Source organism: Callorhinchus milii, unplaced genomic scaffold, assembly GCF_018977255.1.
Source record: "Callorhinchus milii isolate IMCB2004 unplaced genomic scaffold, IMCB_Cmil_1.0 Scaffold2, whole genome shotgun sequence".
Lineage (NCBI taxonomy): Eukaryota > Metazoa > Chordata > Chondrichthyes > Chimaeriformes > Callorhinchidae > Callorhinchus > Callorhinchus milii.
Genome location: NW_024704743.1, coordinates 117699702 through 117717749, shown reverse-complemented (window position 1 = coordinate 117717749; position 18048 = coordinate 117699702). Strand labels below are relative to the sequence as shown.

At 44.7% G+C, this 18048-nt stretch overlaps 1 protein-coding gene across 1 annotated transcript; it reads left to right on the top strand.

Annotated features, from left to right (window-relative positions):
* Window positions 1–2179: 2179 nt before the first annotated feature.
* Window positions 2180–17008, top strand: LOC103181101. Its single transcript, XM_007897335.2, has 12 exons — window positions 2180–2238; window positions 3162–3239; window positions 3880–3972; window positions 5883–6068; window positions 6823–6897; window positions 7395–7478; window positions 8289–8324; window positions 9390–9431; window positions 11324–11344; window positions 12071–12124; window positions 15992–16054; window positions 16675–17008. Coding segments are annotated over exons 1-12 (747 nt in total). The 5' UTR covers window positions 2180–2237; the 3' UTR covers window positions 16689–17008.
* The last annotated feature ends 1040 nt before the right edge of the window (window positions 17009–18048 follow it).

Below are 18048 nucleotides of genomic sequence, written 5' to 3'. Positions count from 1 at the left end.
TTTCACTCTGTGAACATTGTTGATAGCTTTTGACATGTGGTCATGCTTTGATGATAATTGTTTCACTGTCTCCAGAGGTTATGATTCCTGTCTCTCTCATTCCTGCATCGTGATCAAAATTTTCAACTTGACATCTCAGCCCTAGATGGGTGACTTCTCTTCTTTCTGTTGTTTCAGTCCCTCGTCCACGATCAAGATACATGCCAGTCCCTCCACCATGTAAGTGCTACATTCAGTGGGCAAACATTTGTGGTGAGAAAGGAGAGTGTTTGTTTGCACAAATCTTGTTTTGGGGAACAAAGTGGAGGAAAGCAAGTAGGTGACCTGAATGTCTAGAAATTTGGTCTTGAATATGATCAGGATCATTGTAAGAGTCGTGGACAATGGCTCTTGATCAGAAACAATAATAAATAAAGGGATTGAATCAGAGACTGCAGTTTATTATTGATAGAGAGAAACTAGTGGGGACTGGAGTTTACAATACATTACAAATTTATATTTGTACATCACCCTTCATGTCGGGAGGACATCACAAATTGCTTAACAATCGTGGGTTGGCACTTGAGCTGGGGATAGGAGTCAAGTTGGTGGGGGAGGGAATGACCAAAAGCGCAGTATAAATGTAAATCATGAGGTGTACCTTGAGATGAGTGAGGGAGGGAATCTCTGGGATGAAGTTCCAACAAGTGGGAGCAGATAAAAGTTTATTATATAGAGTTTCAGCACCTCGGGACATCTTCCCGCCGTGAAAGGTTCTATAGAAATGTACTTTATTGTTGTTTGTCAGTGCTATGGAGACAAGTGGAGACTGGAGTTAATCAGTGTTGTAGAGACTAGATGAGATTGGAGTTTATCAGGGCATTGTAAAGAAACCAAGGGAGACTAGACACTAGAGTTTTTCAATGATATGGACTAGAGGTGTGGGGGAGTGAACTGAAGATTGACTCATGTGGATAAAATCTCTACCAGAGTTTGGATGGATGAATGGCCTGTTTCTGAGATGCACGTCTGTGTTTCTGTGACTTGGATACTCAGTCGTGAACTTAATAAAACCCAAGTTTGTTTTCTTTATTAGATGTACCTCCATCCAGGCAACGCTTGATGTACCCCCCAAATCCTCAACCCATCAAGGGTAAGTGCTGAGTTATGAACTCCAGTTCCTTGGAAAATGCAATCACTTAAACAATGATTCAAAACACTGATAAGCATTCTGGAATTCTACCCTGTGTGAGTGGCGCTATATAAATGCAAGTTGGCAACTGGCTGGTGCGTTTCGCCCACAAAATATAGTCAAATCACTTTACAGTGAATTGCGGTTAGAGCACTTTGCAAGCGAGAGACCTGGGTTTGATTCCTGGCAGGGTGAAACCTTGGGCAAGCTTCCTTACTCCACACGCCTGATAATAATCCCTCAAGAAAAAAAATGATAAATTGGTCACTTCAATCCATGACTGTTTGTGGGACACTGCTGTGCGCAATTGGCTGCCGCGTTTCGCCCACAAAATATACAGTCAATTCACTTTACAGTATATTCTGTGAAGAGCTTTGAGATGTCTCGAAGACATGAAAAGCGCTATATCAAATGCAAGGATTATTATTATTACAGTATATTCCATGAAGCGCATTGGGATTGAGTGGGACAGCAATGGGATGAGCCAGTCAGCACTCTGTGCAGTTCAATCACTGAAGTGAACAAACTGTCTCACTGTCAGCCCAGGGCTGTGCCCACAACTCAACAAAGCCATCAGAGCTTACTGGCACAAGAGAGGCATGTCTCTCTTTCTTCCCTGTTATTCATGCATGCATACATGCACACACACACGCACACACACACACACACATACATACATACGCACACACAGAAGAGGCATGTATCTCTCTTTCTCTCGGTTTTACATACACACAAATACACACACATAGAAACATAGAACACACACATAGGAGAGACATGTTTCTTTGTCTGTTATACACACACATGCATCCCTCGCTCTGTTATACACACATATACACACACAAACACACACAGGATTAACATGTCTCTTTCACACACAAATACATACACAGGAGAGGCTTTTAGGTTATGATTCCTCTCTCTGTACACTCAGCTCTTTGAGGTTATGGCTACCTGAGTGTTGTGTTTGTTCACAGGGCACTATCGCCCCAAGACTCTGCTCAGAGAACCCCCGTTCTTTCCTCCTGATTTTGTGGCACCCAAAGGATTGCGTGAACCTTCAGTCAGTAAGTGGTTCTGTCAATGCATGAATTTAGTGAACAGACTAGAGACTGATTGTTGGTGAACCACAAAAATAAGTATACAGTGCCCTTCACTGAGAGTGGGTAACATCAGCAACTGGCTCACAGGGACAGGTTTGGACATTGAGCACGGAAAGGGGGGATGGGAGAGAGGTAGGTGGCCATACACGCACTCGCAGTGGTAGGATTTCAGGCAGAAAGAGAGGGGATGAGACAGCGTGTTAGGGGGAGGGAGTCCCAGAGGTTAGAGTTATAGGAATTGAAGGCTTAGCCACCAATGGAGGAGAGGGCGGGGCACATGCAGGCTCAGCCTTAGCTGTCTCAGTGATATCCTGCTACTAAACAAGAGAATGGGACTAAATGAAGAGCTCAGTGAGAACAGACACAAGCACAGGCATGATGGGTTGAATGCTGTGTTTAATATTCTTGACTTTCAACAGTGTGAATTCTTTTAAAATTAATTTGAATAGATGCTGGAAGAAGAGGAATATTACATGGTGTAGGGGAGCAAGTGGGAGGAGTGGGTTAGATTCTCTGACAGTCAGTCTATCACTGACCGTCAGTCTGTATCTGACAATCAGCCGTCTGATTTTCCCTACCCTCCGCCCCTCCTGGTCACTTAAGCGCTCCGAGACGATGCCCAGGGTGAAGGGTGCAATATAAATGCAAGTTGTTGTTATTGATCCCAATCCCCGGCTAGGGTCAAAATCCCTAACTGTCCAGCGTCTTAGGACATCATCCCGATGTGAAATGTGCTGTGTCAGTGTAATTTGTTGTTGATTTCTGAAAATCAGTCTGTCTCTGATAATAAGTCTGTCTTTGAGTCTCTGCTGGTCAGTCTGTCTCTGATAATGTCTGTCGCTGATTCTCTGACAGTCAGTCAGTCTGTCTGTTATGTGTTTGTACAGTGTGCCCGATGCCCGAGTTCAAGGCTCCACGATGTCCATGGCAACCTAGAGCAGGAAAATTCAAACAGCTGTTGCCAGGTAAGTGCTACCATTGGCAATGCTAGGCCTGAGACGTAAAGCAGTCACTGAAGCAAACTCACTGACACAGTAACTGACTGCCGGCCCAGGGTCTGGGCACGGGATGAACCCATTCATATAGGTCTCAACCAGGCCACTGTCACCGGCCTGTCTCTCTTTCTCTCTATTTACCTGTCTCTCCTCACATAGGCAAGTCCTATGTCTCTCATGCTCCCCCCCTCTCTCACACACAGGAAACTAACCTAATAATACTTGTATTTTTATTTAAAGTACTGTATATAATTGAACACTTCAGGTTTCAAAACCTGTATCTTGGCCACCAATTGGTTAAGCAGCCTGGTTAGCTACCAACAGATACAACGTTGAATTTAACTGAGTTCTCCAGCATTCCACTGTACATTGCTGAACTGAATCCGGTCAAGGTAGTATTTGTGCTTTTCTAGTTGTACTTGAACTAGATTGATGGTATGGACTGGTGCTAAGTATACTGTCTGGTGTTGCTGGTGGGGGGAGTTTAATTCTCAGTGTGGCGTGTGTGTGTGTGGGAGGGAAGTGGGGTGGGGGGTGGGTGTGGCGGTGGGGGAGATCGGTGCTCAGTGCGGTGAGGAACACTTCATTTTTATTCTCTCTCTGTTGCCAGGTCTCCAAATATCAAGCCAGGAGTTAAGGGATTTGGACATTTCTGGTCAGTTTGCACTTGAACCGCCACCTAAAGAAAGGTTGAAAGACAAGAGTAAGTTCTTCAATGGAGATGCATTGAATATATAGTATTGGGGTAATAACAATATAATAATATAATATATAATATTATTATTATTATTATTGAGGTAATAGACAGTGAAGTACTTCAATAGTGATTGGACAGGCATTGGAGGCCAGTCCTGATTGGTCAGTCAAGGTCAGTCCTGATTGGTCAGTCAAGGTCAGTCCTGATTGGTCAGTCAAGGTCAATCCTGATTGGTCAGTCGAGGACAGTCCTGATTGATCCCTTTCTGTCAAGGTTGCCTCCCAGCTTCGTTCTTTCCTCTCCTCCCACTCCCTCCATGAGCACCTGCAATCGGGTTTCCGTACTGCCCACAGCAAGGAAACTCAAGGTCACAAATGACATTCTGACCACGTGTGACCAGGGCTCCATCTGCCTCCTCTTCCTCCTCGACCTCTCCGCCGCTTTTTCAATCCTCCTCCACTGCCTCTACTCCCACCTCAACCTCCAAGATTCTGTCCTTGACTGGTTCAGGTCCTACGTTTCACACCGCCTCCACTTCGTCTCAGCAAACGGCTTCTCCTCCAGCCCCCGCACCATCTCGTGCGACGTTCCTCAGGGCTCTGTACTCAGTCCCCTCCTCTTCACCATCTACATGCTCCCCCTTGGTGCCATCATCCACAGACATGGGATAAGTTTCCACATGTATGCAAATGACACCTAACTCTATCTCTCTGCCTCCACCCTGAACTCCAGGACTACTGGGGTCTTGGTCGACTGCCTGTCTGACATCAAGACCTGGATGAGGGACAACTTTCTCCAGCTGAACATCAGCAAGTCCGAGGCCCTCCTGATTGGCTCCCGCCAGCGCCTCCGCACCTCAGGCGCTGGCAGCATCAGCCTCCACGGCTACATACTCAACCTTACTAAGCCAGTCAGGAATCTGGGTATTTGACCCTGAACTGTCTTTTCTCCCCCACATCTGCGCCATGACTGGCACTGCCTACCACTACCTCCGCAACATTGTCAGACTCCGCCACTGCCTCACCCTTCAGGCTGCCAAAACCCTCACCCACGCATTTGTCACATCAAGGCTCGATTACGGAAATTTCCTCCTCATCGGCCTTCCCAACTCTTCCCTTCGCAAGCTACAGATCATCTCAAACTCTGCAGCTTGTGTACTCTCACACCCCAGGCTCCGTGACCCCATCACTCCCACCCTTGCCTGACTCCAGTGACTCCCCACCCCTCAGTAAGATTGAATTCACGATCCTCATCCTCACTTTCAAGGCCATCCATGGCCTTGCCCCCTCCTACTTCTCTGACCTGCTGACTCCCTACCAACCTGCCCGCTCCCTCCATTCAGTGGGCTCCATGTCTCCAGACTGACCCGCCCTTCCATTGGTGGCTGAGCTTTCAGCTTCTTTGCCCCCACACTCTGGAACTCCATCCCACAGTCCCTTCACCTCGCTTCCTCCCTTGTCTCCTTCAAGGTCGGTCTCATGACCCTCCTCTTCGATCATGCCTTCGGTCACCCTCCCAACTCTCTGCCTCCCCTTACCCCTACCCCACCCCTCCCCCATGCTCGGGTCCTGATCCCCCTAACTGTCTAGTGCCTTGGGACGTCCTCCCGACGTGAAAGGCGCTCAATAAATGGAATCTTGTTGTTGTTGTTGTTGTTGTAGCACCGGGATATCCTCCCGACGTATAAATGTAATTTTGTTGTTGTGGTTATAGTCACTCAAGGACAGTCCTGATTGGTCACTAAAGGTCAGCACTGACTGCTCTCATGAGGTCAGCACTGACTGGTCCCTCGAGTTGACCCCTTTGAGGACATCTTCAACACATTGAATGTTTGTTCATCTACTTAAGAAGCGTGAAGAACTGAACGAGGGTAACCGTGGCACCTTTCCCAGCATCTCTCTCTCTCGTCTGTTCAGAGCAGGCAGCGGCAATGGAAGCAGCAAAGGCAGCAGCGAAGTTAGTGGCTGACCAGGCTGCGGCTAAAGCAGCAGCAAGCATAATCCCTCCACTAGCACCACCCATAGGTTCATCATCACCACGGAAAAAATGCCCACACCTGGGGACCACTTTTGCACTTAAGGATCTAACTATTGACTACGCACGTAAGTTACTTTATATGTGTGTGTGTTGCCATCACACCATTCTACACTTGCCATTCTGTCACGCCATTACTCCATCATTCTGCCCGCCATCACTCCATCATTTTGCCCTCTATCACTCCATCATTCTGACCTCCATCACTCCATCGTTTTGCCCTCCATCACTCCATCGTTTTGTCCTCCATCACTCCATCATTCTACCCTCCAGCACTCCCTCATTCTACCCTCCATCACTCCATCATTCTGTCCTCAATCACTCCACCCTCCATCACTCCTCCCTCTGTTATTCTGTTTTCCGTCACTCCATCCAATGGGATTTCCACTCCGTTGGCCATGGTCTACAAAGGGTGGGGTGTCCCAGAGATAACTGCTATTGGAATTTGAGTACTTATTAATGAATCCCATTGAGAATTCCCATAAATAAGATCAAGTAATCACACGGACAGATTCCTTAAACAATCCACCTCTCTATTTTTGTTTGGTCAGCGGGGTGTCTGACACATGCAGAAACCCATCACCGTGCTTAAGAGTATCCAAACCAAACAGAGAATTCCATGCATCCCACCTATACATGGAAATTACAGAGACAGATTGTTGGAATGGAATAATCCACATCTGTAAAATAATCTACATCTCTAAAACAACAACCCTTTCAAACCATCCCTGGGCCTTTGTCACACCACCGGCAATCTGATACTGTCAGCGCTGAAAGTTGCTGCTGTGACAAAGTGTGACTGAGTGTTCTGTTTAATGACAGCATTGCCTCCAGTTGCCCAAGATCCCAATGCCCCCGGAGCTCACAGCAGACCACCATCGAGAGTGCAGACCAATTGTAAGTTACTTTTTACCTTGTTTGGTCAGCTGGGTGTCTGACGCACATGGAAATCCATCGCCATGATCAAGATGATGTTCAGAGTGTTACTGTTCCGTGTTTACTACTACTAATAATCCTCACATTTCATATAGCGCCTTATCCCGGCTTTGAGACGCTTCAAAGCACTGTATAGAATATACTATAAAGTGAATTGATTGTAGATTTTGTGGGCGGAATGCTAATGACTAATGAGTGCCAAAGGACCAGTATAGTGAGGGTCCGCTTACACCGAGGGCCCACAAAAACACAAAGTGCAGTTCACTTCCAGCACTGACTGGAAAGCTATTGCGCACATTTGCATCGCGTAGGAAGTGACATCAACAGCAACCCAATGACCTGGAAGTGCTGACCAGCATCCTCTTATCGTGTGTGCCCCCACCCCATCATAACTGGGATTGGTCTGTGTCAATCTTCCTGTGATGTGTAGCGCGTGACTGTTCTGTGTTTGATGACAGTGCCTTCACCAAGTGCCAATGTGCCATTCCTGGAGGCCGGCCCTTTCACGGACTGGACCACAACATGGAAAGCACCTCCTGACAGTAAGTTGTATGAAGAGGAGAGACTGGCACAATTTGTTCACTGGAGCTATGGCCATTCCATTCCCTCCTTTCAATTATTTCTCATCAAATAATTATCAAGTTACGTTTAAGATCTTGTTTATGGCCCCAGCCTCAACAATCGCTTGAGGGAAAGCATTCTATACTCTACCAACCCACTGCATGAAAATGTTTCTCCCAACATTGCCCAACTTTCAGAGACAACTTCCTGAGCATAAGTGCTTTGAGCTTCTTCATTTCCAAGACGAGAATAGAATATTCTTTCAGTATTTATTCTAACAAAACTTTTTTGGGAATTTTTGAAGGTCTCGTTCAGATCTCCTTTATCCAAACTGATCTTCAGTGATCGTATGATGGCACATGCTTTGCTGGGAGCCGGACTGTTATAACATGGCGATCAGACCAATTTGTAGTGCTAACCAATATCCACTTTTCAATGTGTCTCTTTATAACGTGGTGTCTGAGCTTATGAATTCAATCCATTGCAATGTAATGGGTTCAGTATATATAAGTCCTGCCTGGTATCAGCTATAAATTTATAGGGTACTCAATTCGCTAGGACACTAATGTCCTTCCTATAATGTAATTAATGAATGTTCAGACGTACACTGCGAGTTCTGGAGCCGAACCAGAGCAACAGAAATTCTAATCCCTATTAAGAAATGCATCGGCAAACATTACCTATTGGTATCTATTGGTCCTGAGGGACATTTTTTTGATGTATAACACCACTGACAGTGTTGGATTTCTTGTGATGTACAAAGTTTAACCGAGTTCTCCATTTAATCACAGTCTTGCCAATCAACGTTCGACCACCGAGTGTTCAAGGTGAGCTTAGAAAGACCATAAGAATTTGTTAGGTGAAAGAAGACCAAGATCCATTTAGTTCGCCTTTCATCATCCTGGCAGTCGCTTGACATGCCGTGACTCAAACTATACACTGTATCCCGAGATATTATTTTCTAGCAGAAATGTTTCTCATCTGTTCTTGAAACAAATGACATTTTCTGCTTCCACTGTCTCCCTAGGAGCCTGTTCCATAAGCTTACTACTCTCTCACTGAAGTAGTGTTTCCACAGATATGTTCTGAATTTACCCCCCTTCAGTCATAGGCCGTGTCCTCTAGTCCTACTGTTCAGTACAAGATAAAACAGCTTTCATAGTCTACTTTATCTATTCCCTTCAGTATCTTAAAGAAAGGAAAGAGTTGAATTTGGGAGACATTCTAGCTCCTGTAGCTAGAGCCTGCCAAGTTGGTGGGACCACCCTCTCCATATGGGGAAGAGACTGACAGACAATTAATGTGATTTTACATTGAAGATTAGGAACATGAGTAGGGCATTCAACCTGTTCCATAGTTTATGGCTGATCTGTACCTCAACTCGAATTACCGGTCTTTGCCCCATATCCCTTGATACCCTGACCTAACAAAATTCTATTCACCTCAGTCTTGAAAATTTGAATGGATCCAGAATCCACAGCCTTTTGAGGGAGAGAGTTCCAGATTTCCATCACGCTTTGCGTGAAAAAATACTTCTTGATTTCACTCCTAAATGGCCTAGCTCTAATGTTAAGATTATGCCCCTTGCTCTAGATGCCCCCACCAGAGGAAATAGTTTCTCTGTATCTACCCTATTGAATTCCTTTAATAATAATAATAATCATCCTTGCATTTGATAAAGTGCTTTTCACATCTTCTGGACGCCTCAAAGCGCTTCACAGAATAGACTGTAAAGTGAATTGACTGTATATTTGAGGGCGAAATCATTTTAGACACCTCAATCAGATCAAACTTCTAAACTCAAGGAAACACAGACCAAGTCTGTGTCTGTACCAAGTTGACAGCATATGTATTTAACACTGAGGTTTAATGCATTCTCTGTTTTACGACAGGTCCACCACAAAGTCCAGACTGGACCTTATTGCTTCCCCAAGGTATGCGTTAGACAGAACAACAGGTGTATTTGAAAGAGATTTGAAGTTCCTGGAGTTGGAGCTCCAGGCTGTAGCATTCCTTATTCTCTTAGTCTTTCCTTCCACAAACAAAAGTTAACCTGAATGTATTGATTTTCTGGCGCCCTCTTTCCTGCTTATCACAATCTTGGTGCTGACCTGCCATGTTTAGATGCTCAAAATTTCATCTAGTCTTAGCCTGTGAAGCCAATTTGTCTTAAAATGTAAGGTTTTTCGCAATTGTGAAGATTCAGTCTTAATTTGGAACCATGGAAAAGAAAAGGCTATCAAATCAGTATTTAAGTCAGTTCTGCACAATCCATTTTAAACAGAATTTACTTCACAGTCTAAGACTTGGTGAAATTCCAGGCTGTATACAATGGGACTGATAGTGGGACCGGCAATGAGTGCAAGGCAGACTCTTCACTTCTCATCTTCTGTCCTGTTCCTGCTGTCTCTGGATTAAGCTCTGAGTCCCAAAGGTTGGTTGTGGTATCCAAAATATATAAGACTGGTAAGACAGCAGCTCTAACATGAGAGAAAGTCCTTGAGGAGATCAGATGGTTCTCTGGGCCACAAATGCCTTACTTTGCTAGAAGAAAGTTTCTCCCAGTGTCCTAATCAACAATGCTCTACATACATCCTTCACACTTCATGGGTATTTGTGGGATCTTGCTGTATGCAAACAGGCTGCTGCATTTGCCTACAGTCACTTGACAGCAGTTACTGTGAAACGCTTTGAGAATGTTTTGATGTGATACAATACAATAGAATACAAAATTACATTCATATAACGCCTTTCAAGTCGGGAGGACGTCCCAAGGCACTGGACAGTCAGGGATTTGGACCTGAACTGGGGGTTGGGATCAGGGAAGGTGGAGGGCAAGGAGGATGGCTCAGTCAAAGAGGAGGATTTTGAGACATGCCTTGAAGGAGGCAAGGGAAGGGGCAAAGTAAAGGAGTTCCATAGGGTGGGGGCGGAAAGGCAGAAAGCCCGACCGCCAGTGATGGGCTGAGGTGGGCCGGGGAAGTGGAGCAGGCCACAGCCTGCTGAGTGGAGGGAGCGGACAGGTTGATATGGAGTCAGCAGGTCACAGAGGTAGGGAGGGGCAAGGCCGTGGAGAACCTTGAAGGCAAAGATGAGGATTTTGAACTCTATCCCCTGGGGGATGGGGAGCCTGTGGAGCTGGGCGAAGGTGGGGGTAATGGGGTCATGGAGCCTGGTGCGGGAGAAGACCCAAGCTGCAGAGTTCTGGATGATCTGCAGCTTGTGGAGGGAAGAGTTGGGAAGGCCGAAAAGCAGGGATTTGGCGTAGTCGAGCATAGATGTGATGAATGAATGGTTTAGGGATTCTGTGGCCTGATAAGGTAAGTAAACAAACCAGAAATAAGCCTTGAATCTGAAAGTGAATTGAAGGTCCAGGGGATTGAGGGCCATGGGAAGTTGGATGCTAGCTCACAAACATGAGAAGATGAGAGGTCCTCTTTCAGGTCATCACTAACTCCCTTGCCTCACTTTGTCATTACATGACAACAACAACAACAAATTACCTTTGTAGAGCACCTTCACATTGAGTGGACGTCCAAAAGCACTGGACAGTCAAGGATGTACACACCTGAGCTGGGGTTTGGAATCAGGAGGGGAGGAGGTCAGGGAGAGGGAGGGTGATAGGAAGAAGACCGAAGGTGCAGTTGAAGAGGAAGATCTTGAGACTGGTCTAGAAGGAGGCAAGGGAGGGGTGGTGGGTGCGGGGGGGTGAGGCAAAGGGACTCTGGGATGGAAAGGACAGTTGAGGGATCAAACAAGACGCCAAAGTGATAAGGTGCAATAACATTGTGAATTCTTTCTAATTGTGTTCTCTGTTTAATAACAGTTCAACGAAAAGGACATCTCAGTAAGTAAACAAACCAGGGAGAAGCCTTGAATCTGAAAGTAAATTGAAGGTCGACGGGATTGGGTGCCATAGGGAGTTGGCTGCTGGCTCATAAATATGAGAAGATCAGAGGTCCTCTTTCAAGGCCATCGCTAACGCCCTTGCCTCAATTTTTCATCTCGTGACAACAACAACAAATTACATTTGTATAGCTCCTTCACTTTTGGTGGATGGCCAAAAGCACCCAACAGTCAAGCTGGGCTGGGATTGGGATCAGGAACGGAAGAGGGCAGAGAGAGAGGGGGGGATAGGAGGACGACTGAAGGTTCAGTCAAAGAGGAAGGTCTTGAGATGGGCCTTGAAGGAAACGGAGGGACGAGGTGAAGGGACTGTGGGATGGAATTCCAAAGGGAGGTGGCAGAAAGTAACATAACACAAAAAGACTTATTTTAATTTTAACTGTTCAGTGTTTGCATATTAAGGAGAAGGTACAGACTTTGCAACATGTAGCTGGGACAATCTGTTCCACATGAGAGGTCAGAGGTGGACCCACCCTCAGAGCTTTGACATCAAAATTGTGGGTCAAGAATAAATGTATTTCAGAATAGTCCTCAACATGGACTTCTGTCCCTTTAGCCTTGGGCACTGCTCAACAATGTCATATAAACAGACACTGAGGATTCAGCATTGTGGCACTGAGCTGAATTTGATGTGTAAGATTTAACTGTGTTCTCTCCTTAATGACAGTACTGCCGGATACACCTCATTTCACTTTGACCCCAACCCCAAAACGTTTCCAAGGTAAGCTGTAGAGGAGAAAAGTGAATTTGGAAGCTAACTAGAGCTCGCTTGGCCTGCCACATATGTCTGAGGTCTCTAGCCTCAGCTTAACATGTGGGTCTGAGCTTCCTAGCCAGGGCCTAACAGTGGGTTTGAGGATCCTAATCTTGGCTTGGAGTGTCAGGCTAGACTATGAGTTCAAAGATTTGACATGAAATTTCAACCCCCAATCTTCTGATTTACAGGCAAGATTGCTATCATTGCTACATTGCCCCAGGCTGACACAAAGAAAGAATTAAGAGATTAGTGAAATATAGATATAGAGAAAGTGATCTATCTATAGGAAGACAGAAAGAGAGAAAGTTAGAAAGAGTGGGAGGGAAGGGCCGAGTCAGAGACGCCAAAAGAGAATCAGGAAGTGTGAGGTAAAGAAACTGATGTGTGTAGGAGTTGGGAACATCAGAGCATAAAAATGGTGGGAATGAAAATTCACATGTTTAAGACTCTTGGAATCCATAGTCTGCAGTGCAGGTGGTGGGCTGCATAATCAGAAGTGCAGTGCTGAGGTAGCTCTTGTGGTCAGTGGTGCAGTGTTGGGGAAATTCTGTGGTTCCGAGTGTGTAGACTTGTGACGGACATTCTCCTAGTAAACTGAGCAGCCTCACCTTCAGAGGCCAGGGTTATCAACTTTGACTCAGTTTAAATCCCATGAGAAGATAGCTTATTCACTATCTTCTGCACGCGAAATTCAAACTTAAATTTTAAGCCTGAAATTCCACTCGCTGGACCAGGTGTCCCTCCCCCCATTGGTCTGGCTAGCAGGCGTTTAAGTATATTAATCATTGCCTTTGTTATACAGTAGTTCATCACTATGTTGTCAAAAAGTCTCAAAGTACAGAATGTTATGTAAATGCGGTGACTGTATTTGTGCAGCAAATGTAGCAACAAATGTGTGCACAAACAACTATAAAGTTCAGTGACCAGTTTTATCTGGCGAATCGACCACAGGAGAACCTCCCTTCTCTTTTTGAATAGTTCAGTGGGATCTTTAAAGTCCTTACTCAACACTAATACTTAAGTTGTTGTGCTGTCAGTATTCCAGCTGCTTCTGATGCAAAATATTAATAAGAGACTTTGCTTTACTTGTCACTCCCTTTAATATTTAACTCGTTGGATTGTAGAAATTCTTATACTGTAATGCAAAACTCATCATTAGACTACTTAACTTAGCATCTAACTCACTACTCTGGTTTTCTATATTGTATTAACTCCAGATTTTTATTAAAAAAATAAGGCAAAGCACAATATGTTTTTTTGTCCCAAGTCTCAAGTACTTGTTTTTATTCATTATCAACTGATACACTTTTCTTATGTAGCAACATGGCATTTAGACAGGGACATTCGATGCTTCTTCAAGGATTCACTAAGACGCCTGTTGTTCTTTGTTTTCAAATTGTTATCCATGTCTTCCCGAGGCCTGTAGTAGCGTTTAGGGAGCACAGTCTTCCGTATCCTCCTCCTGTAGGTTGAAGGGTGGGTTCTTCGACTAATCCTCCTTCTTTGCCTTCCCCGACACCTAGTTTTCCTCATCTTTCTTCCACGTCGTCTGCGGGGGCGACTGCGCCTGGAACGATATCTTAATTTGGCCATGGTTGTTTTGACTTTGACAACCGGTTGAGTCCAATCACGTCAATTCGAGATTTGTTAATGAACATTTGCCCCGGTCAGGTACCTTTTTATTGAGTGGGACCGTGATTGTTGAATGACCTAGCGTATTGGTATTGATTATGATGTAAGTTAACACTGCCTTATAAGGTATTGCTATGCACCTCACCGCTCACTTTGTGCACCCTTTGGACACTCACCACTCATCGACTATAATTTCATACCATATATGGTCAAATTAATATGGCCACGTGGCTATCAATTTTCACTAGTCCCTGTTATGCTTCCTCCCTGCTCGCTTTACTGTCCACACCCACTGTTAGCTTCTCTTCTGCTTGACCTAGTGCATCTCCACCCGTCCACACCAGAAGAGGTGGAAGTGGGGGCATTCGCATACATATGCAGGAGACGAGTCTCGACCAATCGCTAGCCCACTTGCTCATGCCTGAACACAACACGTACATGCCCCTTGCCAGCACTAGACTGCAACCTTATGTACCATAAACACTTCTAACCCTCGCAACAGCTATTCTGTCCCCGGTACTCCAAATCTTACGCCAGAGCCAGCCATCCCGCCCCCAACACACCAACTGATACACCTTTCTTACAAAGCAATATGGCATTCAGACAATCACACCCTCAGGGGCATTCGATGATTCATTTAAAAAAATATTTTATTAAAAAAAATATTTTGTCACTCAATCAATCCATGACTGTGAGACACTTATAATTTAATATACAGTATATTCTTTGAAGCGCTTTGAGACATCTCGACGACATGGTGATGTGCAGTATCAAATGCAAGGATTATTAATATTATCCGTGAAGACATCTGTTCTTTGCTTTCAAATTAGTATCCAAGTCTTCCCGAGGCCTAGAGCTGCATTTAAGATACAAATTCTTCGGTACCCGCCTACTGTAGGTTGAACGGTGGAGAGTACGACAAATGTAGGTCTGAGAGTCCTAGCTTTGTCATAACACGTAACTCTGAGGGTCCTACCCCAGCCTAACATATGGGTCTGAGGGTTTCAACCTCGACCTGACACAAAGGTCTGAGGTATCCTCACAGCCTCCTGCTGGTATTGGGATTCTATTTGGAAATCGAGCGACTTCAGGACTCTGATCATGTTGACTGGCACCTGGTTGAAAGGTTACTTTTGGGCGCTGTTACAATTCCCTCGATAAATGTCTCTGCTTATGGAACCAAATACTTGCTGTGTTACTTACACTTGACAATAATTTACTGTAAAGAGTTGGTATCAATGTGGTACAGTGCAATGAAAATGCAAGTTTCTACCCTTTCTAATTATTTTCTCTGTTCAATAATAGCTCACCAACATGTAGATTTAGGTAAGTTCTAGATAAAGAACCTTCGAATTTGAAAGAGTTGAAACACCAGGACTTTGCAGTCTACATACCGTTGTTCCACGGTCCATCAACAATTGGGCCTCAGCTCCTCTGCCTCCACCCTTTGGAACTCCAGCCCACAGTCCCCTTGTCTTGCTCCCTCCCTTGCCTCCTTCAAGGCATGTCTCAAGCCTCTCCTCTTCGACCGGGCATTTGGCCATCCTCCTACCAATATCCTTCATGCCCTCCACCTCACCTGATTCCAACCCCCTGCTAAAGACTAAATCCCTGACTTTCCAGTGGCTTGGGATGTTCTCCTGACGTGAAAGGTGCTTTACAAATGTAATTTGCTGTTGTTAGTCCAGGGTGAGCTGCAGTAGGGGAGATAGAATGTGCATTCAAACCTTCACCTAGCTCACAGGAGAAATCCAGATCACAGCCATGTCCATTCTATCTTATTTCCCCTCAAAGAGATGTGCTTTTTCCATTGCCATGTTTCCAAATCTTCTAATTCTCTCCCAGTCCAAGATTCCTTTAGAAATTTTCATTAAATTTCTTAAGAAATATCAGGACTTAAACTCACAAGTTCACTCAAGCGAAGGACAGGGCAACGCTGCATTGTGGGCATCGACTGGACTGTGTACCTGACTGCTCCCCTTGCCTTATTTAGTTATCTCAGGACACGTAATAGCCTTAATGTTTCTTTTTATTTGTTTTCGAACAAATGTATTACAGAAATAATCAGCAACCTGTTCCTTTAATTGTGCATCTTAAAAAAGGTGTCTATGCACACTTGAGGTAAGTGGCTTTGAACATTACTGGCACTTAGATGTATTTGATGTGTGAGCTTTAACCTTGTTCTCTGTTTGATGTCAGATGTGTCAATAAGTCCCTTTTTCGATACAGACTGGGAGGCAGCGAGCAATGCATACAATACAGGTCAGTTCTAGACAGAGAAAAGAGTTGGAGCTCAAGGAGGATGTGTGCTGTGCAATGATATGCTATTTGCAGGTGGTGGTATGGGGAATGAGGGGAACGTTGATTTCTAAATTTATGCAAGTTGCACAGTTCATGTCAATAGTACTGAGTAGGAATACGAGTGCAAAACAGAAACAACTCACAATATGTAGTGCCTTTCATATTGATTAATATCTGATAATGGTTAAAGAGATGGAATGGAACCCCGCCTGATCCCAACCACCAGCTCAGGTGCGGATCCTTGACTGTCCAGCGCCTTGGGACATTCTCCTGACATGAAAAGCGATGTACTAATGTAATTTGTTGTTGTTGAAAGGTGGGAAATAATACTATAATAATCGGTAGATTGGTGATAGCTCCTTCACGTCAGGAGGACGTCTCAAAGAGCTTCGCAGGATACACTGCAAAGTGTATTGACTGTGTGTTTTGTAGGCAAGTAGAATTCAGGCAATGGGAGGGCGTGGACGGAAGAGGCAGGCCTTGTAAAATAGAAGAAGAGGTTGGGTGGTGGAGAGATTTGGGGAGAAGATTTTTTTCGATTTCCTAACATAGCTGATGAAAGTCTTTTCCCCCTTTTCCAGGTTGTGTGGGATAAACAAGCTCACACTGAACCCCCCACTGAATCTGCAATATGTAAAGTACATGTGCAATGACTCCGCCACCCTCTCTTAATTCTCCAAATTCATACAGACGTGGACTTAATTCTCTAGGTACAGTAATGTTGAAAAATGCAACTTTCGTGAATTACGATGATCCGCACGGACTGCGTAGAATGATCAGAGACGCATTGGCACCAACCTTACTTGCTCAAGAACACGCTGCTGGTTGCTGCTCACCTCCAAACCAACAGCCCCACAGAGACGTCCTTTATTCGCCTGCCCAAAGGTCATCACATTGTGGACTTGTCGTCAAAAAGAAAATGGTCACCAGACACTTTTCAATCAATAAAGCGATGAGAAACCAGAAAGACGTCTCTCTTATATCTGTGCGTTTCCTTCTGACTTATTCTGCATATATTAATGATAATAATCCTTGTATTTGATATAGCGCCTTATCCCGTCTTCAAGCCGTCTCAAAGCGCTTCACAGAATATACTGTAAAGTGAGTTGACTGTATATTTTGTGGGCAAAATGCAGTAGCCAATTCCGCATATCATGTCCCACAAAGAATCATAAATTGAGTTACCAAATTATTATTAATTTACTTATATAATTTTGGAGGAATTATTACCCCCAAAAAAGTGATCTGCTAATGACTAACAAATGGGTTCCTAATTACTAGGTAAACAGAGGTGTGTGGAGTGAGCAAACTTGTCTAAGGTTTCACCCTGTCCGGGAATTGAACCTGGGTCCTCGCTTGTGGGCGAGTGCTCTAATCGGTACGCTTCAGGACACCAATTCTAGCCTCCAACCAGTGATTTTAATTTTTCTGATATTACTTTGCTTGCAAAATTATGATGTGATAATATTAATAAATTATGACATGATAAGGTGCTGTAAGCACTCCGGAATGCTACCCTCATGAAGGACGCTCTTTAAAAGCAAATTGATGTTGTCAATGCAAGGATTATGATTACTATTGCCTTCATTAGTGTTTTGCTCATTGTCTTGCTGCGTTATTCCTGAGAATGGCAGAGTGTATCAAATCATAGCATCCTCCATGGAAAACCAGTGCCATTTAAATACCGTTGCCTGTCCAGAATAGGAGTCACCTCAGTAGCCTTCTGGCCCCAGTGACCTTTCTGCTCACTTAAGTACTGCCAGCAAGCCAGCCTGGCTGGTCTGTCATCAGCACTGCCTTGGAGTACTATGGACCTTTCTGGCTTTGACCTGCACGGAGGCTAACTTGATTCCAACATCCCCTTCCTAAGCATGTTACCTTGGAGCCAATTCAGCTCAATGAAACCCTGCTTACCTTCCTGAGATATAACAGAAAAAGTACTGTATTTCACATTC

Excerpts from the sequence above, each read along its gene's own strand:
- LOC103181101 (XM_007897335.2), top strand. Across the intron at positions 11,345-12,070 it reads TCAACGAAAAGGACATCTCA|TACTGCCGGATACACCTCAT; the intron begins GTAAGTAAACAA and ends CCTTAATGACAG. Across the intron at positions 12,125-15,991 it reads AACCCCAAAACGTTTCCAAG|ATGTGTCAATAAGTCCCTTT; the intron begins GTAAGCTGTAGA and ends GTTTGATGTCAG.